The following is a 23,564-nucleotide window of genomic DNA, read 5'->3' as shown; positions in this document are numbered from 1 at the left end:
TTGTACAAGAGTAGTTAAAGTCATATTATGACTCACCCATATGTTTTATAATCCAAATACATTTTCTTATCTCAATTATCTCTTGCATACTTTCTGTGGAGTGAGAAAGCGGTGAGAAAGAAAGCATAGTCCTTTTTGATTGTGTATAGTAAAAAAGGAAGCACAATCCTTTTCAATTGCGTGTAGTCTAGGTTTGGCACCCTAAATGGTAATTTATCACGCACAATCATTTTTGACTATGTGTAGTCTAGGTTTGGCACCCTAGATGGTAATTACTCATGCATGATCTAGACCCGAAGACCTCACTCGAGTGTGAGACATTCTTCACCAAGAAGGAAGTTAGACACAAGCACTAAAAAGCCCAATTGCCAAGATCATCATAGAGCACAGGAATAAAGTCAACCATCTACAATAAATCATTTGACTTACAAACAATTGAATTATTGTATAGTATGGTTACAGAGTGATAAAATTTCACAGCTTCTATTTTTTTTGAAATTGACTTCACAAAAATGACTTCACAGCTTCTATTTTTTTTGAAATTGACTTCACAGCTTCTATTTTTTTGAAATTGACTTCACAAAAATGTAATAGCTCTTGGGTTTGACAAGGTTTGGCATACAAATTTAGAATCAAGACATAAAATGAATTTCCAAGAGCAAAGTGAGTCTAGCATAGAGTGTGAACATAGTGACAAAAGTGGGTGAGTTTGTACACCATAAGGAGAGTTTCCTCATGGTGGTTTTTACATTTAGCTCATGGCATGAGCAACTTTGGATGCTAAGGTCGCTTTTTTAGAGAGTAGAATTTGTGTCTACGTCTAACGATTGTTTGCTTGATTATGGTAATTTAATCTTGAATTAATGCTACAATTTCATTCCTCTCTCTCAATATTTGGCAAAATCAATTTGCAACTTTACCATATGATTCCTGAACTCTCCTTGCTTATGCAATGCACAATAGCCTCCTAGTCTCTCTTGCCTCACTCTTTTAGAAAATATGTGGAAGTTTGAATACTGTTCCTTATTCGCTTTATCAAGAACAAAAAAGTAGCTTCATGGAAATAAACTTAGATCTTGATTGCGATTAGTGATTCCTCTTGCTTCAATTAATAATCTTAACTCTTAGCTCGCTACTCTGAAAAATCTTGCTAATGTTTACTATTTGTACAGAATAATGAGAGTGTTAAGTAGTCATCTACCCTTGTGACCCCTCCCAAAAAGAAAAATTTGAGCTCGAATGTTATCATCTTGAAAAAGAGTTCGCCATCAAAGGAAAATTCCATTCATGGGTTGAGTATGTGTTAATGTTGCTAATCCTTGAATCTTGATAAGTTTGAAATCTGTTTGATGGTATGCTCGGTTTTTTTAATTGGTTTTTTTAGGGAAAACTTCTAATGCTAAAGGGTATGGCAACCTCAAGCCTAAAGTGAATACCCTTGCTAGTACTTCTTTATAATTATCTACAAACAATCTAGTGCAGCCCTTGCATACTTTGCATGTTCTTGAAAACAGCAAGCCGGAGCCTCTTTTGGAGTCTTTCTCTTCTCACTTGCATCGGCTTCTCCTAGCATCACTTCATTACTCATTTCCAACTGTCGGAAGTCATTGACTTTAGATTTTCTTTCGAAGGAAAGGTGTTGTGTAAGAATGGTACTTATTGCATTCGAGATAGCTTGTATGCGCATTTTTTGAAGGTTAATTTGGTTGATTCAAAAGCAAAACATACTATTACCTTTGTTGTTTCTGAAACCTTCATTCAACAATTTGTAGAAACTTTCAATGTGGGTGATTACTTGCATATAGAGGGTGTTAGTGTCAAGAAGAAAGTTGTTGAAATATACAAGTGAATAGGGTGTGTATGGGAACAAGCTCTTGGTTAGAGGCTGTAAAAGAGGAGATGTAATTGTAAAAGAACCTGTGAAAAGGTGAGAAGAACCTACTGGGAGAGAATAATGGGTAGCATGAGAGAATGTAGGAGTGTGGAGATATTCTGGGAGATATTCAGGGAAAAGAGAAGAGGTGGAGAGAATCAGGCAAAAGGTGGAGATATTCTGGGAGTGAATCATGGAGAAATCAATGGGATTTGATGCTTGATGTAAACTCTATAAATTGAGGCATAGCCCTAATGAGAATTTGCTAGTTTTTGAGTATCCATGCCTACATTAATCTATTTGCTAATTATTCACTAATTACATCTTAATCATTTGCTAATCACTTTGTTAATGATGTTGATTCTAGTGTTTGATCCACCATAGCTCATCATTTTGCTCAAATTTCAACATGGTATCAGAGCCATGCCTAGAATCAATCAGATTTATGAGCCCATTAGTGAATTAATTAGGATTAGTAGGTAATTAGCAAAAAAAATCAATTTTTAGTGAGTTTTTCATCTTCCCCTTCACCCCCAGCCAGTGGAGGAGTCCATTCTCCATGCACAGTCAACATTAGGTCTTGAGATTTTAACACAAGCTAGCTAACACTCTTAGCTTCATGCTCAGCAAGACGGCGCATCAAACCGCGTAGAAACGAAGGAGAAATCACGAAAATCGCTGGCGCCTATTTTTCTGAGTGAATTGGACATTGCAACTTCCACAGATCAAAGCTCTCTAATTCCTCTTAGCCCAAGGGGTAATCACGCATGCTCTACAAGCTGGTGAAGACAGAAATCAATTTCATCAAGTCTACAGTGAGATCCAAGCTCTTCATCAAATCTGCAGGTGACTTTGGTAAAACAGAGATTAAGCTTTCATTATTTGGTCAAATCTTGTGTTTCTTGGCTTAATCCTCTACTAGACTCATTGCTATTGATGCCTTTGAAAGCATTTGAGCTCATTTGAAGTGGAAGGCACCAGATCTGGGCTCCCCGCATACTCTGTTTTTTGCACACAAACCAGAGCATTAATTTGCTAATCAGTGATTAATCAGTGCTAATCACTATATTTTGGTGCAATTGAGGGTTCAAATTAACCATTAGGTATCTGATACAGATCCCTAAAGCTTCAAATTGCAAATCGGAGTTGGTTTGATACTCCAACCATCCCGTACAAATTGGTTACCCTTAATTTAATGTAATTTCTGGTGATTTTATGCTGATAAAATTGTTGTAATCATCTATTAAACACCAGATTGAGTTGTAAAAGGGTAGACACTGCCCTTGAATCTTGAATTTGGATCAAGAGGTAAGACCCCCTTCACATCACCATGAATTCAGCACAGGAAATAGCCAAATTTAATGGGGAACAGTTTTATACATGGCAAACAAAAACCATGTATTTGCTGATGAGGAAAAATCTGTGGGGATTAGTTGAAGGGAGAGATGAATGCCCAGAGAGAGGGGAAAATGAGTGGAAGAGTAGGAATGAAAAAGCATTGGGACTTATTGCACTCAGTTTAAATGATGAAATCATTCATCATATCACAGGGATACAGTGGGCAAAAGATGCATGGGATGAACTCAATAACACAAGCAAAAAATTCAAAGATAAATCTGTTAATGCAATTCTACAAATTGGACATGAAGGAAAGTGAACCTTTAATCACACACTTGAACAAATATAAAAGCATTAAGCAACATCTGGCAGCTATTGGCAAAAAGGTAGAAGATGATGAAGCATTAGCTGTACTTTTGAAGAGTGTGGACAAAGGAGATTATGAAAACATTGTAGCAACACTAAAGAATGTACCTGAACTGAAGATACACGAGATAGAAGCAGCTCTACTAGAGCAAGAGAGCAGAGGCAAAGAGAAGAAAGGGCTCGACTCAACAGCAGGAGAGGAAAAAGCATTCTTCACCCGAGGAGGATTCTCTCGAGGACGAGGAAGGATTCTCTCGAGGACGAGGACGAGGAAGAGGCAGAGTAGGAGGGAGGACCTTCACTTGCCACAAATGTGGAAAGCCAGGACACATGGCGAGAGACTGCTACAGCAAACCCAGTGAAGAAGGAACGACATCGGCAAACTTCATGGAGGCTCCAAGGGAAGTGGAGTCGGATCATCTTTTCTGAGAGAGAGAGAGAGAGAGAGAGAGACCCCACAACCTAATGTAACCTGTCCCAATAAAGTAAAACCACCTCTGAGCCACCGATGATGTAGGCCACGTGGTAGATGTATGTGTGAGCACTTTAGTCAAGGTCGCAGGCACTTATAGTAGCCTTGGACACAGAGAGAGAGAGTGTCAAGGACTATGGAGTTTAGGGACTTGAGGCACTGGTCGCGGGCTATCACGTAAGAGGGAAACTTGATACAGGGTCCAGGTGTGCTAGGATTATTCACTTGAGGGGAGGTGTTGAAATATACAAGTGAATAGGGTGTGTGTGGGAACAAGCTCTTGGTTAGAGGCTGTAAAAGAGGAGATGTAATTGTGAAAGAAACTGTGAAAAGGTGAGAAGAATCTACTGGGAGAGAATAATGGGTAGCATGAGAGAATGTAGGAGTGTGGAGATATTCTGGGAGATATTCAGGGAAAAGAGAAGAGGTGGAGAGAATCAGGCAAAAGGTGGAGATATTCTGGGAGTGAATCATGGAGAATCAATGGGATTTGATGCTTGATGTAAACTCTATAAATTGAGGCATAGCCCTAATGAGAATTTGCTGGTTTTTGAGTATTCATGCCTACATTAATCTATTTGCTAATTATTCACTAATTACGTCTTAATCATTTGCTAATCACTTTGTTAATGATGTTGATTCTAGTGTTTGATCCACCATAGCTCATCATTTTGCTCAAATTTCAACAAAAGTAAGGAATGATGGCGGAACATCTGTCCTTACATTGCATGGAACATCTGTCCTTGTATTGCATGTAGACGCCACAACATTAATAGTAAAAGGTGAGCCATTGCATGCAATATTGTGTTCTTCCTAGAGCATAAAATCAGAAATCTCTTTTCTACTGGCCAAGTGCTAATAAACATTAATTGTGCAACTATTGCATTCACTATTGTGAAGATTGACAACGTCACCAAGGGTAATGGAGATGTAGTGGCTTTGTTAACTATTATTGATGGGCCTTTGTCAGTGGAAAGAGCTACAATGAGTTCTTAGTCCTTCTCGATCGTTGTTGTTCCATGTTACTATTGTTTAGTGTTAAATTTCCACCTTTGTTTATAGTTATCCTTCGTGCCAACTCGTAAAGCAGAGTACTTGCGCCACAGTTCAATCACTTACGTTGCCACGATGGTCATGGCATGTCTATCTACCATAGCACAACAATGCCATTGGTATCAACCAAACAAGTGTTCGATCAAGGCATTGAAATCCTCCTTCCTTCTCTACCTTACCACAATACCCTCTGGACTATAGAAATTACCTCAAGGAAGAACAGGCAGGCTCATCAAACTCTTAGATGACATAACATCCACAATAGACCCAAGTACACATATTGTTATCATCATTGATGACTTCAACATCCACGTAAGTGAGCAAAGTCCTCAATACAAAAGCCTGGAAAAAATTCTTCAAACCAAGGGTTACAAACAATTAGTCAAGGAACCCACCACAGTATACAGCTCAGCCTTGGACCACATATGGACAAACCAAATATCCACAATGGAACAAACTTTTGCTATTGGTCAACCCATATTCTCATTCCTAAGCCAACACCATAGCATTACTACAAACTTTTCTTCCAATTCCACACCACCCATCCCTATCCACCAACCAATAGGAAGGCCTCGTGAATATTTCACCTTGTTTTGAGCTATTGAGCTAAAAACAGATCCTTGCGAAAGTTAAATGCAATAAAAGTTACTTTTAACCCTTGGTGGCAAAATGAGCATGCAAGCCTGCAACCCGCCAGGAGGAACAGCAACAACAGAAGCAGAAGTGGCAACAGCAGGCAAAGGGGGAGGGGGGCGTCAGTGGGCGGAGGACGCGAGCAAGAAGGCATCGGTGGAGGCGGAGGTGCAGCGGATGAAACAGCTCCCGCCTTCCAGCGCCTACGCTGCCCATCGTCTCCGAGTCCTCGGCAAAGTCATGCAGCTCCTCTCTCTTGCTCCTGAGGTCAGCATCCCAAACACCCCTCTTCTTTCATGTCATGTGCCATTTTTAGGGGTTTTCTATGTGTTTTTAACCTATGTATATGTTCTTAAGGGTTTTGTATGTCAGGTTAACTTTCATGTCATGTGCTATTTTTAGGGGTTTTCTGTGTGTATTTAACCTCATCTACACATCAAGTACCATTATAACATAGTGTAATTTTGTTCTTAAGGGTTTTGTATGACCTCATCGACACATCAAGTATGTTTTTCAGCTACCATATTATGTCATCTTCTTCGTTAGGGTTTTATAAATCTGCACTTTTATCTCATCCGTGCTTGAAGTACCATTGTTTCAGCTGCCCCATAATGTCACCCTCTTCTTCAGTTGTTTTTTTAAAGAAAAATAATTTTGACTCAACCACTTCAGTATGTTGATGCTACAAGCTTGTTGTTGGGGGTTTCATGGAGGTGCACAAGTTGCACTCATCCACACATCCTAGGGTTTCATTACACATGGAGTACCATTATTTAGACTACCCTATAATGTCATATTGTTGCCTCAGCTACCCTATTATGTACTGTTTCTAAACATTGTTTAGGCTTGAGTTATTTCCAAGTAAAAAGACATGCCTCTTTACATAGGCACAATTATTCATTCAAGAGCCAAACCTCTATTCAAGAGTCAAACCTCTTCCAAGAGGCACAACTCCACAATTGTAACCTTTTCCCCTATGTATATACATATTTTTTCTCAAAGTTAAGATCTTGCTATCCAATCTACAATAGAACTCCGCACCACGCTCAACCTCAACCCTGCTGAGAGCTAGGAGAGGTTGAAGCATGCCCATAGGCAATGAAGGACCAGTGGCCATCGGCTTTTGTATGTAGGTGGGAATTTATTTTGACACACCCTCCCCCTCCCTCCCTTTCTCTTCACGAGCTCAAGACTGTACCAACAAACCTACGAAGCTGGCGAAACCTTTTACCCTCTATTTAAGAGAGGCCTTGGCATTAAATGCAACAATACCTCACTTTTCGCCCAATATTTTATTTCAGCATTTTAGCCTTTAATCATATGAATTAAGTAATAGCTTCATAGTGGTATTAGAGAAATCTAGCTCCATGTGTGACATGCCCTTGCCTCCCCCTTTCTACCCATAGTAAAAGAGAGAGGAAAGAAGAATTTAGCCATAGGGAAGATGATTTTTTTTCCCTTTTTGCCCTCTCTCATGCGATAATTGAATGAAATGATATATTAACCTCTCTAAGAGGCCATAATGGCCTATGAGACCAAAACTGAGAGTACATGTGAAGCTGGTGTCTCATCAAAGAGAACAACCAAATGAAACTGAAAACTATCTTACAGTTATAAAAACCGTAAGTAAGACTCCCAGATAATACTGAGTAGAAAATATTGAAAAATGTATATTAAGTAGATACATGTATGCTGATCAGTTGAAGTGCTGCCCTCTCCTCAAATCAAGTATCTAATGTCACGATTGTGACTAACTCTTAATCTCTCCCTAATTACTCCTTAATCCATCATTAACTATAAAGACACCTGTGAAGGGTCACACCCTTGCACACGGGTCACTATCAAAGGACATGCCTATTCATTAGAGACACACCTCTTCACAGGGATGTGCCTCTTCAATTGTACCTTTTCGGCCTCTATTTAAGAAAAGCCCCCTGTCTCAATGCAATCATTCAGTCTTTTCTTGCAACGTTTGTCTTATGTTCATTAATCAAGTCTTTAATCATGTTAATTAAGCTATGAAAGCTTTACAGTGGTATCAGAGCAAACTTTTTTCCGCCTTGTGACATGCCCAAACCCTAACCCTAATCCTAAAATCAGTCCTAACCCTAACCCGAAAATCAATCAGCCCAAACCCTAAAATTGGGTGTAGCAGGTATTGAATGGAAGAGCAAGAGAGAATGCCCCTCAGCCCAAACTTCCAATTTTTGCTGATTAATGTCGGGCCAGCCATATGCAAAAAATTCTTGAACAGAGGCAAGACAGCATGCAACCTATCAATAAGGGAGCTCACCTCTTCATCCAGTACCCTATTGTGGAAAGGCACCCCTCCTACCCCTCCATCGAGTAGACACCCCTTCGTGGGTTCGCTCCAACCGGCTGCCCGTTTGTGAGTCACATGACGAGTAGATGTTTTTTTATTAAAAAAAAAACACAACACAAACAAAAAATGCTAAGGGCCTAAGGTGTAAACTGCCACACATACAAAAAAAAAACAAACCCATCCGTGAGCCACAACTAACTGGCGCCACTTGTTCGTGCCTGTTCGTGCGTGTGCCAGCTTGTAGCCGCTGCCTCCTTGACGGCTCCAGCTCGCCTTAGCCCTTCGCCTCGAGTGTGCTTCTTGCTGTCCACTCTCTCTACTTGGACCAGTTGCTCCCCTTTGAAGACTCTCATATGATTGACGGCAACCTTCTCCCTAGTGCTTCTCTTACAGCAGCAACATCATTTATGGAAACATTTTCTAGGTGTGATTTTTCCATCTTCCTGGGCATTAAAATCTCACATAATGTGGCGCATTAGAATATCGGAAACCCATCACTTCATTCTTTTGCGTGCTCTCCACTCGTTAGGGGCCAATATCACTTTTTACGGGTTTAAGAGCACCTCCCAGATCACGTGGACTCACATTACCCTCTTCTTCGACGGCTTACAGTAGAGGAAACCTAGAAGTCAGTTATTTATAGGATACACCCTCACAGTCTATAGTGCCTTCTCCTACCCGTGTTTCTCCACTGGTCTCTACCAGTGAGTGTGCCCCCCTCTTTGCAGCCTACTCATTACTGTGTTCAGATAGCCACACCGACTTCTCACCTCCGAGAGTTCGATGTGTGGGTGATTCGTGTTCGTACTTTTGCATAGGAGTTGGATCATTACTGTTTTATGCTCAGACGTCATCCTTATTTGGGCGCTATCCTTCCCGAGTACAGGATCATTTTTCATGAATATTGCACCTATTCTGAGAACATTTATCCATCTTTGTTCATGGTGCGCCCTTCTACACCAGATTATACACCTTTGACACCAGCAGCTGTTCCTACCCCTATACCTTCTTCTCCAGTATAGCAGACTCTCGTGCGAGCCTAATCCCAGAGGATCGCTCTCATTGTACTGGATGGTCCATAGCTGCTTCACCAGCACATAGCCTCCTCTCATTGGATTTACAGATGCGCACCCTCTAGCCCCGATGGTTATTACTAGAGCCCAGTGGCGTCATCAACAGTAAAAACCCCTAGAGCCTCGTCACCTTGTAGCCTCTACATCTGCATCTTCTTTCATGGCGGAACCTGTTGACACACCGGCTCCTCTAGAATGGCAGCAAGCTTTGGAGCAACTTCAGCAGCAGTTCCAACAGCAACTCCAGGAGTCCATGGCATCCTTGGCTTCATAGATCCAGCAGTTCCACACGGACCGCCATGATAGAATGTGCAGCGGAAGAAGGGAAAGTGGAAACAGAGAGAGAGAGAGAGAGAGAGAGAGAGAGAGAGAGAGAGAGAGAGAGAGAGAGAGAGATTAACGTCTACGAGAGGCCAAAGTCGGCCTATGAGACAAAAAGAAATAATACAACTGTGTTCTTCTGGTCATCCAACTGTGAATCATCATGGATCGGTGGAGCCCATATACAAACAATATAAGGGGGGGTGGGGATGTGGATGGAGTGCTAAGGCAAGATGCATCTCTATATGCTGAAGGGGTAGTACAAGCATGCTATGTAGATCTATGTCTAACTCCATCCAGTGCCATAAGAGGGATATAAGATATCATACATCGCCGATGCTGAGGCTGTGAATGGCGTGAACATGTACCCTGAGTCTGAATGAAAGCGAGCTACCCTCTCCTGTGTCTCCATCTGGTGTCTCATTCGGATAGCTGCTATCTCTCGGTGACGGAGTCGGGGTGCTCTATGTCCAGTCTGTCTAGGTCTCCTCCTGGTTCTCAATTCCTCTGCTCTCTGTGCGGTCACCCCACGTGGTACATCAGCAGGCATTGGCATAGCTCTCTGGAAGAAATCTGTGAGCTGGGACTGTCTCCCACCCCTAGTGGGAGCGGGTGTCTGGAGGAGTCTCTCTCGAGAACTATGAAGCTCTAGTAGTAGTCTGCCAAGCTGTCGCTGGTCTGAGGCCTCCATCAACTGATGTAGTGAAGAGTGCTCCTCAAACAATCCTGCATATCTATCTCTGACCCCCTGGTGGGCTCTACATCTACATACAAAGTGATCCTCAGTCTCCACCTCCTCGCGGCACAATCTGCATATCCGCTCAGCTCTGGGAACCCATGCCGCTCTCCCAGCCTCTATCTCTAGCTGATGTGATGAGACTCGTAGCTGTCCAATAGCAACGCGAGAGCTGTGTGGCATGTATACATCCATGTACCGCGGTCGATGTATAAACCCATCCCCTGAGATGCTCATAGAGTGGTCTCTGTAATGAAGCATCTTCGGTGGTAGTGGGCTCTCTGGTGCTGTCAATGTCTCGTGTATGTAGTGCTGCCATATGTCCTGTCTCATCACTCTGTTCCTCTCATTGAGAGAGAGGTAACCCCGTGGAGCAGACTGATCATACTGAAAAGGTGGCAACCGCTCAATGTCTATCCCATGATGTGAGAACCACTGTAGCATCTGTGCATACCAAGATCTAGTGTGTCCAGCCTCGGCCAGCTGTCTGGATGCCTCAAAAGCTCGGCGGGATAATCTCTCCGTGGGCATCTCCCTCATCCTGTATATAAAGGAGATCGTCTGGAACAATGCCTCCACTGCCATAGGCAGTGCAGCAAACTCAGCTCGAACAATGTCGTGCGGGACGGATGGTTTGCTGCGTATCATCCTCGAGAGCATCAAGATCTGTGGTCTCTCCAGCTGTACCCATGTGGAGGCTGCAAGCCCTGGTGCCCAAACCGCTGCTGCATACATCAAGGCTGGTGTCACTAATGTATCAAAGAGCCACCCCTTCGTGCGGGGTTCCTGAAAATGTGCCTGATGACACTGACGCTCAAGGCCAGCAAGAGCTGCATACCCCCGGGTCACTCTGTCTCGGACTGCCTGAGCCATGGAGAAGCATCCAGCTGAGCTAGTAAATGTGATGCCAAGGTAAACATAAGAGCTCACCACCTCGACCCGCCCTCCTGCTAATGTGATGCTATTGATACATTGGCACCATTTCTTGCTCATCTCTTCAACAGAGCTCTGTCAGAGGGGTTTCCGGCTGAGTGGACGATGCACACTATCGTGCCGATCCATAAAGCGGGAGATGTACTAGACCTCGAGAACTACAGGACCATCATGATTGACCATATATTGGCCAAACTATACGGGGCAGTTTTGGAGGCAGAGCTGAGCACTCATGCAGAGGTTGGGGGATTGAGAGCAGCAGGCCAGGCAGTGTCGAGCCTTCTCGACCATCGACCACATTTTTACATTGAGGCGCCTGATTGATCAGGCCAAGGCACGGAGGGAACGGCTCTATTGTTGCTTTGTGGATTTCCGCAAGGCATTTGATACTGTGCCCAGAGAGCGTCTCTTTCGGCGACTACAGACACTAGGCATACCTTCAGACATGATGTGGGCATATACAGGTTTTTGGGAGAGTCCGATGCCCAAGAGGCTTGTCTGACCCAGTTGCTAGCACCATTGGTGTGAAGCAGGGGTAGTAGGCGACGAGATCCTAGCAAGTGGTCAACAAAGTGTGGGCAGCATTGAAAGCTAAGCGCATTAGTTACAGGGATTTAATCCATAAAGATTTGTTCAATGCTGCCGACACCACTTGTAGCTAGCTAACCAGCTCCCTTCCACATATATATAAGCCAAGAAGTTATCATTCATAAATTAACAAGTCATTCATGATTAACGAAGTAGAAGTCAACATTAGGCTTGTAGAAAAGGAGCCAGAGGTCACCCTTTGGGGCTGACCAAGGGCCTAACCATGTACAAGCATTTAGGAACCTTTTCGAACCATATAAAATACAAGAAAACCTAACACCAATTGTCTCTCTTTTGTCTTAATCATGTTTAAATCAGCATTTTGTTTTTAATCAAGCTTAGGGCTGTGGATGAATGCGTAAAGCTTCCATGCATGCAACACACACACACTACCACATAATTGACGAGGCTTAGAACCCTTTCAACTACAGGCCTTGATTCATAACAATCCTCCCCTCAAGGGATTACCTCATATTGTGTCTAGGATAAATCTAGGCTCATGGTTTCTCATGCTAGTTTTCTTGGTCAAGGATAAATCTCATGGCTGTGAGGCTCACATGTCAGTTATGGGGCCCAACGGTAGAGTACACACAGGATCAAGTCACAAACTCACAACACTCAACTCACATTTGAACAGTAAACAACACATAATTGAACCGAACACAAACACACAATTGAATAGAACACAACACATATTTTGGACTTTAATAAGCCTAGACATACATAGGGAAACATGTAAGCCCAACGGGGCGTGCAGTGACAGACTCAACCACGTTCCAAGAGATAAAGATATAGAGAGAGAGGGAAGAGAGAGAAGGGAATAGGGATCTTGCACAAAACACCACACTGAGTGGGGAACAGGCCCTGCCCCCTTTTAGGAATTTATTCAGGAACAATCCATGGGCATGCAATTAATGAATACAAAACAAAGAGAGATGCCGATGTAGGATATCCAAGTCGATGTCGATGTCTATGTCTAGGCACGAGATCTCTGATGTTGAGCACACCACGGGGATGACCCACAAGTATCTCTTATTGGGCTAGTACCAGATCCAATGAATCCAAATCCAAGTCCAAGTTCATATGCAAGTCCATATCCAAGTTCTAGTTCCAATCCAAATCCAAGTCCAAGAATCACTCGCTCATCCCATGAGTAATCTCCACAACTCCTACAGCCTTGTCAATGAAGAAACCATGGAAAAGCTCTTTTTGGCAAGAAAATTGATATAAAACGTGTTTTAATGGTTTTCGAGCGATAAAAACCTCCAAAAAGCAGTTTTTAGGGTTTTGGAGCAGTTTTAGGGTTTTTGAAATTAAATTTTCAGTCCCTACAGCTCCACACATGCCCGTACAGTGTATGGATCCATATGGTCATACGGACAGGTGATAATGTGGCATAGTAGATGGAGGCACTCTGAATTAGCGGGCAATGATGAAAAATTCCGTGATTTGGTTCATGATCAAGTAGATGATGATGGAGAAGATGATCTCCACACTTCAACGAAGATGGCAACGCGATGAAAAGGTTCTTCTTCAACTTGATGCTCAAGAGAGGCTCATGCTTCTTTTATACTTGGGGAAGTCTTGTTTTTTGCTAAAAAGTGATGCTTTTGCTTTGCTTTTGGTCTTTTTAATAGTAAAATATTACTCAACTTTAGTCAAAAGTTCTTGTTTTGCTTTTCTAGCTTCAGGGCCTTGCTTTTTGGCCCTAGAGCTGCTTTTTGAAAAAGCGGCCTTAGCTTTTTGGTCCAGCCGAGTCTCCTCTTTCCAATGGTGTCCTTGGCTCGCGGTCAATCTTGTTTGACTTTTTGCTTTTTGACCAAAATTGGTGCTTTTTCTTAATCAAACCTTATGGACCTTGTCCCCATGTCTTCTTCCATGTGTTTGGTGTTCGGGCATGGGTTTTATCATGTGAAATAGAGCTAGGAGAGTCAAATAGTTACATTCCCTCCCTTTTAGATCGCAGTTGTCCTCAATTGCGGACTGCAAATATTCCAAGCACATCCATATGTTCCATGTATATCTATGTGTTTCAAGTACATCATGTACCTCCATATGTTTCACGGTGCTAGCCTCATGTGGTGAGCTCGTGCATCTGGTCTTTCCCCATACTTGTGGTGTCATTTGCTCATCTAGCAACATCTTAATGCCTTTTCTTTGACTGATGTTCTTGTTCTTGATGGTACATCTTCATGGCCTGTCACATGTGTTAGGTATAATAAATGCATACTTACCTTCTGCAAAAACTAGACACAAGCTAGTCAACAAACAAGTATGCATCATTCGCGTCTACTGGGTATTCCAGGTATTGGCCAGGTAGTCTAGAGCCAGGATCCTCCTGTTCATGGATTGTCTTGTCTGGTTTCACTGGAAACCATGATGCTGAGCTATCTGGCTCCCGAGGGAAACCGCTCAGACTATCGCTCAAGGCCATCTGGTCACTAGGACCGTTCGAGAATTTATCAATAGTCATCTTGGCCATCTGGTCTCATTGACCGTTTCGACTATGAAATTCAATACAGTCATCTGGGCCATCTGGTCGCAATGACCGTACGATTGCAAAATCCAATAGTCATCTAGACCATCTGGTCGCAATGACCACCCAACTGCGAATCCAATACAGTCATCTCGGCCATCTGGTCGCAATGACCGCCTAACTGTGAAGTCCAAGATATCTGGCATCGTTGTCGTCCAATGGGTCATTTGGCATCGTTGCCTCCCATATACAAATCTCGCTCCTTGGGCTATCGGGCATCGTTGCCGTCCAATGGGTCATCTGGCATCGTTGTCTCCCATATACAAATCTCGCTCCTTGGGCTATCGAGCATTATATAACCAAGTAACCATTATATAAGCATAATAATGGTCAATTCCAATCCAATATATACATATATACAATGAAGAAGGCTAGAGGTACAATCCCTCCCTCTTTAATCTGTCTTGATCGCAAGACGTCCATATCTGTACTTCAAATACATTTGGACGAACCACTTTCTCATAAGCTCGTAGGATATTTGGATAGTCCTTGAAGTATTTCTTTAGCATCCATAGAATGAAACTCAATGTGTTCAGGCTCTTCCATCCCGGGTGGATTCTTCAATACAAACTCCTCCTATACATGGTTTCCATAAACTATCATGGAAGGCATTAAATATCCTCCAATGATCTTAGAGGTCCAATTGATAGCATACATCGTTGATCTTCTCGGTAACCTGAAAAAGTCCATAGTATCTGGGAGCAAGCTTGGGTTCCTTGTGCTTCTTAGCTTTAGACTTTCAAAGTCTAGCTTTTTCAAATCGCAATAAAACCCAATCCCCTTCTTCAAAGGTGACCTTCCTTCTGTGCTTATTTGCAGCTTTCTTTTGCTTGGCTTGAGATGTCTCAACAGCCCTTCGAACCTGTGCAAAGGCTGTATCCAAATCTCGAACAAACTCGTCCGCATGGAAGATCTCTTCCTTGGTCTTTAGAATGGGCAGCAACAATGGCTTGCTATAGATAATCTCAAAAGGAACTTTACCTGTAGAGGAGTGAATGGTGGTGTTGTAAGAAAACTCAACCTAGGCAAGTACTTCTCCCGTTGATCCTTTGCTTTGAGAGCATAACACTTTAGCATATCCAAAATAGTGAGGTTTGCAATCTCACTTTGTCCATTTGTTTGAGGATGATAAGCGGAAGAGAAATTCAGCTTTGTCTCCATGTTGTCAAAAAGAGCTCTGCAAAAGAAGCTAGTAGTCCGAGGATCTCTATCCCCTACAATGGATTTGTGGGCTTGCTTACTAAATATATCAATAATAGTCCATATTCCATCATTCCTGAATCCTGGCTTTGGCAATCCAAAGATAAAATCCATAGGAATGTTCTCCCATAGAGCATTCATTGGGTGCAATAGTCTTGTTGGTGTTTGTCCATCAAACTTGACTTTCTTATAAACCAAACATTCTCGAATCATAGAGTTCAATGTCCTATCTCATAGTAGAGCAATAGAAGTAGCTCTCCAAAGCTTGAAGTGTAGTCAAGGTGTCTCTATGTCTGTTGCGTGACGAGTGAAGATCAATGCAAGGATGCAACAAAAAGATACTTAGGGCTCTTGTAAAGAGTTCCAAGTTGTAGATGAGTGTGGGAGTGGGTTTGACAATAATCCCACATGGGAACTTTTGGGAGTTTTAGAGTTTTTGTATAAAAAGTGGCTCATTTAAGAGCTTATGGACACATTGGGCAAACTCATGTTTGAGCTCTCTTGAGACTAGCTCTCCCTCTTTTCCCATAGAGGTGCAAGCTCTTCTCTCTCTCCATCTACATTGTTGTAAGTTCTATTTTTGTTAATTCAATGCAATGAGTTGATATTTGTCTCTCTTCTCATGTCAATTCTCTAGTGTGCATGTTTCTTATTGATAGCTTCAAGGTTTGTGTGCATGCTAGGGAAATGAGTATTTGAAAATGAAGAATGCTTTGATCTTGTGTATGCAATAGCTAAGCTTTCTTCTTGTTTGGATGCATGGATGAGTGGGATGTGGAGTTGAGTGAGCAATAGCAAGATTGAGCTTGTGTGTGTGTTAAGTCTATGTCAATGGTAGTAGTATTCTTAGCATTCTCTCCATCAAATGGATAAGCTTTTGTGCACCGGTACGGGTTAAATCCCTAGCTCCGAAAGGGATGCAAATCCCATTGGATTGAGCTACATGTGGATCATACTACTCTTGCTACAAGTGAGAGAGTTTTCCGTCTCTCCATTGGCGCCGCTGCCGGGGAGAAGACTCAAATCCGGTTGAGAGTGTGTGGAAACCACCACTATTTCCTCTTTTGGTTGCAAAACCATTGAGTGATTAGGTTAAGTTCGGGTGTGCGATCCCGGTGTGAGTGGATAAGGTTAGGATAAGAAAAAAACCATTGAGCGGTTGAGGTTTCTCCCGCATTGTTTTGTATGTTTTATTGCTTTTATGCTTTTTCAAGTACCGTTCATTAAGCTTATCTTCATTGTTTTTTGTCATTTCATGCACATTCCCCCATTATTGCGCAAATTCCTCATGCTTTTTGAAGCACTTGATGGGCACGCGGATGAATCATGCGGTCCTTAGTAGATGGTGGGGTAGGTTTGAGTTTAATGATTAGTTCATGGAGATTACTTGTATAACCTCTCTCTCTCTCTCTCTCTCTCTCTCTCTCTCTCTCTCAGAACGTAAATCAATAGTCTTTGAACTAGCCATTATAAAGTTTTTCTTTTTCTTTTGAAAAAAAAAGAAAGAAGGTGGCTTTTGACTGGCCGGCGGTTGCACGACCTGCGGGAGAGGTGAGGAAGGGCGGCCGCGTGTGGTGGCGTAGGGCAAGGAGACATGGCTGTAGGCGGTGGAGTAGCAACATAAGCGGGCAGCAAAAAGGTCTTTGCAAGCAAAGCGAAGTGGTGCTGCTGTGGCCAACGCAGGCGGCTGCGTGGAGTTGAGAAGGCGGGCTGTAGCAAGCGTGGAGTTGAGAAGGCGGGCTGTGGCAAGCGTGGAGAGAGGCGGCATCTAAAAGGGCAGCAGGCGGAAGGCCTAGCAGTGGCTGCAGCTGACGTGGCCAAAGAGGTGGCGCAGCAGCAGACGAAGGCGTGTGGGAGGCGTGAAGTGGAGTCGAGGCGGCTGTTGCAGCAGTTGAAGGCGGCCGAGTGGTGAAGAGCTGCAGCTCGCGAAGGGCAAGCGATGGTAGAGGGTGGCTAGCAAAGAGCGCAAGCACCTGCAGCAGCGAAGGCTGGCCGGCAAGCAGAAGCGGACTGCAGTAGTGTGAGGAGGCCGTTGAAAAGGAAGAAGGCGGCGGCTACTGAGGAGCGCAAGCGGTGGTGGAGAGCTGCAGGCAGCCGGCAAAGCATTGAAGACGGGAGATCGTGCGGCAGCGAGAAATCCGAAACGGCGCACGATAAGGTTAGTAATTTTTTATTTTTTTTATTTTTATTTTTTATTTTTTATTTCTTTCTTTATATTTTTTTAAAATAATATAATAATAAAAAGAAAAAAATAATAAAATAAAAAAAATATATAATTTTAATTTAAAAAAAAGAAAGAAAGAAAGAAAAAAAAACAAAAAACAAAAATAAAAAAAAACAATTTTTATGTTTTTTCAAGAATCCATATTCTTTATCTATTCTGTAATTTTTTATTTTTTTAAAACTTTTGTAAAATTTTTTTGTGCATAATTGGAGTAACTTGTATTTTTTTTAGAATTTCTGTAATTTTGTGCATAGTTAGTATTTTTATGTAATTAGTAAAAAAAAAAGAAAAATAAAAATTTTTAAAAAAAAGAGAGAAGAAAAGAAAATAACAGAAATAGAAATAGAAAAAAATTCTGTAAATTTTTTTTTTTTAGGAATCCATATTCTTTGCATATTCTGTAATTTTTTATTTTTTTAAATTTCTGTAATTTTTTGCATAATTAGAGTAACTTGCATTGTTTTAAAATTTTTGTAATTTTGTACATAATTAGTATTTTTTTTAGCGTAATTCATATTTTTGTGTAATTAGGAAAACAGTAAAAAAAAGTAAAAAAATAAAATCATTAAAAAAAAAGATAGTTAAACACATACTCATTTTAGTTGCATTTAGTGGTTAGGTAGGGTAAAATATATATATATATATATACATAAATATATATATATATATACATATATATGTATATATATATATATGTATATATGTATATATGTATATATGTATATGTGTATGTATGTATGTATATATGTATATATGTATATATATATATGTATGTATATATGTATATATATATGTATATGTATATACATATATACATATATACATATATACATATATACATATATATATATATACATATATATGTATATATATATATATATTTACATACATATATATGTATACATATATATGTATGTATGTATATATGTATACATACATACATACATACATACATACATACATACATATATATATATATATATATATATATATATATATATATAAACAAAAAAAACAAAAAAGAAAAAAGAAAAAAAAAATTTGACCTTATGCACTTGCGGTCGGGACGTCTTATAGACTCTGCCATAGGACCTAGGGCACCTTCTAGAGTACCTACGCAGGAAAGTGGGATCAAATCAGTAGGAAATTTGGTAGATATTGTTGAAACCTTTTCCGAATCCCAATCTGAGACCCTTTCCAGAACAACTAGCTCATTGTCCATGGACAATCTAGGGCCGTCAAATAGTCATCCCTTAGCCCCAAATAGAACACCCACAAGATCTTTTAATTCATATGAAGCCGACACCATGGGGTTAACACTCAATGTGAGACTCCAATATGTCTACACGAATGCTCAAGGAGCTGAGATCTTTAGGGATCCACAACAACGATATCTTGTTAAGATCGCAGACATTTTCTCAGAACTTGATAGAGCACCTCTAGTCAATGACCAGGGTAACATGTACATGGGTGGAGATGGTGTTCGCTACGAAGTCACCTACCATCCAGAGAATGTAGACAAATTAGGGGAGCTCTCTAAAAGCGAGTTCTTAGACTTATCAAAGCTTTCCAGAGCAAGGGAGTCTAGAGATGATTGGCTCATTGAGCCGGACATGCTTGGACCCTCCAATGCCCAGTCCTCAAAGCCATCCATAGATGATTTACTTCTTGTAGATCTAAATTTGGAAAGGGATAGGAAAGACAACAGCAAAATGGATCAGGGGGCTGAGAACCAATGGGAGTTTGTACGACAAATTCCAGTGACAAAGGTCTTACAGGATGAACCACTTCAAGAGGTCTATAAGGACTCTTTAGAGGGATATTATGCCATAACTAAATTGCCAGAGCTAGATCTTCCTCTAGCACTTGTGGTGGTAGTCGAGAAGCTTGCAGGACACATGAACCGAATCGTTGATAAATGGGCCAATGAATACCGAATCTTGGATTGGAAGGAGATTCGGGAGCTCACGTGGAAAGGACAACCATTATTCATGGAAGTGTTCTCAACAAATACAGCTAAACCAGGAGAGACAGCCTTTCTTGGAGAAACTGTTGCTCCTCCCCTACGAGAGTTCATTAGAGAGGGACCCTCAACATCAAAGTGGACCACTGCAAGTAGCCCAACTCTAGCACCAAGATATTATCCTACACTAAAAGTGCGACCACAGGTCACACCACAACAACGTTTTTCTCACTATGACAATCGGAGGGTAGGGGAGCCAACTCGGCCTCCCATAAATGCACCTCCTGAAATGCGGGTAACAAGATCTTTGAAGGGGGTTGGTGAGGCTGGTAATAGGGGACCCACACCAATTTGGGATGCATGTGGACCATCTTACCAAAGAGAGGAACAATTCCCACTGAGAGTGAGAGGCCGTAGGCCCTATGATGAGTATTCAAGACCAGTAAGGCCATCAACTCTTCAGAAACTGGTAAAGAAGTATGAAGGGTCGGGAGATCCATACGACCATGTAGCAGCATTTAGGCAAGCAGTTCGAGCTGAGCAAGTGGCTGACAAGCATACTCAAATTGAAGGATTTGGGCTCACTCTTGAGGGAAAGGCCCTTACTTGGTTTCAGGCACTAGAGGCTTCAGACAAATCTTCTTTACGAGTTTTGGAAGAGAGATTCATTGCTGCTTTTTCCTTGATGAGGATTCAACATGACACGGTAGCAAACATCTACTCTTTCAAGCAAGGCGAGAATGAGAGTGTTAGAGATTGTGTAAATAGGATGAAGCAGTATATTAATCGTTGCCCAGAAGATGAGAAGCCCGCCCAGAGTCGATTAATTTCTCTCTTCTTAAAAGGACTCAAAAATTCAACACTGCATACACATCTCTATGCAAAGAAGTATACAAATTTCAATGAGTGTTGCCATGATGCTATGGATTTCACCGATAACTTCAAATTCCAAGATGGTTCTGGCCCTGAGGTGAAACCTAGAGATCAGTGGTGTGATGACCAAAGTTCAGGGTCTAGCGCGCTAGTAAATCCAGACCAGATAGCTAACCTAGTACTAAGGAGATTGGGACAGACCTATCGCCCACCCCTGCAGCCACAACAACAGCAGCAGCGAATGAGGAGTGTACTACCTACAGGTCCTCATCTTTGTGGAGCATGTGGCGGTAACCATAAAATTGAAGAATGTAATACCTTTTCTCCTCTAGTCACGAACCAACCCACAAAGAAGTGGTGCCAGGCCTGTGCTTGGAACTTTACCCACACCACACAGGAATGTACTCGCATTGCAAGAATGAGACAGGAGCGTGAGCAGCAAAGGGGTGGAGTGGCTCCACAAATGTATCAACAGTATACTAATTTTGAACGTAAGCCACCGATGGCACAAGAGCAAGCACGACCTGTTCTTGGTGCTCAACCTCTTGCTCCTGGGACTACTCCTGTGAGGGTTGTTGACTATGACAATTCAAATATGTGTAGAGACTTGGTAAACCCAGGCTATGTGGAGGAGGAATATGCATCATATTCATCCAAGGAAAATCTCTTTGAAAGTCCCGCATATCCAAGCCAAGCAGTGGAGGCTCAACCAGGGGAACAAAATTCTTTGATGTTGCTAGGCGGCTACCAACCTAGGACTCCAGGCCCCTCAGGTCAATGGCAGCAAAGAAAAGTAGAAGCCAAACTAATGGACCCCTGTTATAAGTGCGGAGAACCCCATTGGGCTCGTGATTGTCCACATCGCTCAAGGCAAACAGCTCGATCCAATACAACAGTACCACAGTTTCCACCAATTGAAAGATATTGTCTAGGGTGTTGTGTAGAACACTTCCCAAAGGATTGTCTGCTGAAACCACATCAGGAAGGCACCTCTCAACCAAAGGTCTCACTCAACCTTGTAGGGGTAGTTCCATCACCACCTTCATCTGAGAATGAGGATGTCGTGCCACTTAGAGTCATGACTAGATCACAGACACGAAATGCCGAAATGCAGACTGATCAGATACCTCGAACTAGGGATGCAAAGGCAAATCTAGTGGACAAGACCCTACATTCCAATAGAAAAAGGACCACTAGGAGGAAAAAGAACCGAAACAAGCGAACTAAAAGTGCATCCACCAGTTCTCAAGAAGCCTCTAAACAAAACATTAAGGATCAAGCTTTTACATCCCAAGAAGTGCATGAGGAGCATCAACCTCAACCTGGGCCTAGTGCTAAGCAAGATGAGACTAGTACGACCGAGGATAGTTCTGGGGGTTCTGTTTTTGTGGATAAGGTGAACGAGACTCTAGATGCCATCATTGATGCTCATAGAAGTCGCATTGCAGCTTTATCTGAGCTACCCAAGAAGCTTCAAGAATACCCAAACCCTCGTGAGGAGAAGATCAATCTAGCTGTACATCAGCAACTCATTAGGGAAGCTCAATCATTACTTGAGGGACCACCTCCACCTATCCCTCGGGGCCCAACCTCTCTTAAGCCAACATTAGAAACCATACCAGAAGTGTCATCAAGTCGGGAAAGGAAAAGTGAGCTCATCTCACAATCTCATAGCGAGAAGTCTGCAACAATTGCCACCCCATTGAAAGAAGGTATTCTGCCACCACCTAGCCTTGCCTTCCCATGCAATGATGAAGTTATTGATGCTAACGAGGACATGGCAAATGAGATGTGGGCAGCAGTTCATGAGAAAGTTAATGAGAATATGTCCTCTATTATTTCACCTCCATTCTCTGAGGTAGATTTTACCAGGGGCACAAAAAACAACTCTAGATGCCCGAGCATCCAGGAGGAAGTTCAAACAATTGTTTCTCCTAGAAGTAAGCATACAATGAAAACCTTACCATCATATTTAGGAGAATATGAGAACTGTTCTCAAACCTTGAGGATACCCTCCATGCATAAAAGGTTGACAAAGGAGATGGATATGGGTATCGTGCAAGCTATTTTGTCAGCACCAGTGGCTTGTACCTTACCTTTGCTTGATTTGATAAAGCTTCGACCTGAGTTGTGGAATGATATTGCCTCATGTTTGTCAGAGCAGGTATTGCTACAAAAGGGTCACCATCATTGTACTATACACCCTGAGACAAAGCATGTTATGCCAGTTCCTATCAACAAAGTAGGAAAATTTTGTGAGGACGATCAGGGAAATGCTACCCTCCCATTAGAAGTGCGAAAAGTAGCTTCAACTGCAATACTTGATAGTGGTGCAGGAGTGGGCATTGTGACAAGGTCCATTTGGGAAAAGTGGGGCAAACCAGCTATTAGGAGTACCAGGATGCGCTTGCAGCTAGCAGATGGAAGCTTAGAACATCCCCTTGGGCTGCTTGAGAACATTTTGGTCACCACATGTGGGATTGAATATGAGCACACCTTTGCAGTAGTGGATTTTGGAAAACATCCAAACTATGAAGTGATATTGGGTAGACCATTCATGCGACAATTTCAAATGATTCAAGATTGGGGATACAGTTATTTGTACCTCCGACATGATTCTGTCATCACAAGAGTCAACCTAAGGAATCACTCATATCGTGATGTAACAAGGTCTCCAATAGATGAGTTTGATTCTGCTTCATCTGAGGGCTCAAGAGTTACATTGTCAGATGGGCGAGAAGATCTGTGGATGTGTGGAGCCTCATGTAAGGATTTCAACACTGAGAGACTTAAGGGTAATCGAAGTGTATCAGATGAGGCATACATTCCACAACCCTTCCCTGAGCATTTAATTGATCCACTAGAATGGAGTCATGTCCTTGCAACATTATCGACATGTGCTTTACCTAAGCCAATTCAATTTTGTGACTCAAATGGATATGACATTATTCTTATACGAATGGTACAACCACGTGACCTTCTAGATGTTTTGTACTTTGGGGATGCATCCACAACAGCACTGCATGTAGAGGAAGTCTCAGTGGAGGATTTAACACTCG

At 42.0% G+C, this 23,564-nt stretch overlaps 1 protein-coding gene across 1 annotated transcript in view; it reads left to right on the top strand.

The window, feature by feature from the left end:
• The first annotated feature begins 5,697 nt into the window (after window positions 1-5,697).
• LOC147603147 (uncharacterized) overlaps window positions 5,698-23,564 on the top strand; it is a 67,299-nt gene continuing 49,432 nt past the window's right edge. Inside the window, exon 1 of the mRNA XM_086797086.1 lies at window positions 5,698-6,002. Within this exon, the coding sequence (XP_086653212.1) occupies window positions 5,772-6,002 (231 nt within the window). The 5' untranslated portion in view covers window positions 5,698-5,771. The remainder of the gene's footprint in view (window positions 6,003-23,564) is intronic.

Source organism: Cibotium barometz, chromosome 65 (genome assembly GCF_041138505.1).
Source record: "Cibotium barometz isolate CiBa-2024 chromosome 65, ASM4113850v1, whole genome shotgun sequence".
In the NCBI taxonomy this organism is placed as follows: domain Eukaryota; kingdom Viridiplantae; phylum Streptophyta; class Polypodiopsida; order Cyatheales; family Cibotiaceae; genus Cibotium; species Cibotium barometz.
Note: the sequence above shows the minus strand (reverse complement) of the source record. Positions and strands in the feature narration are given on the sequence as shown.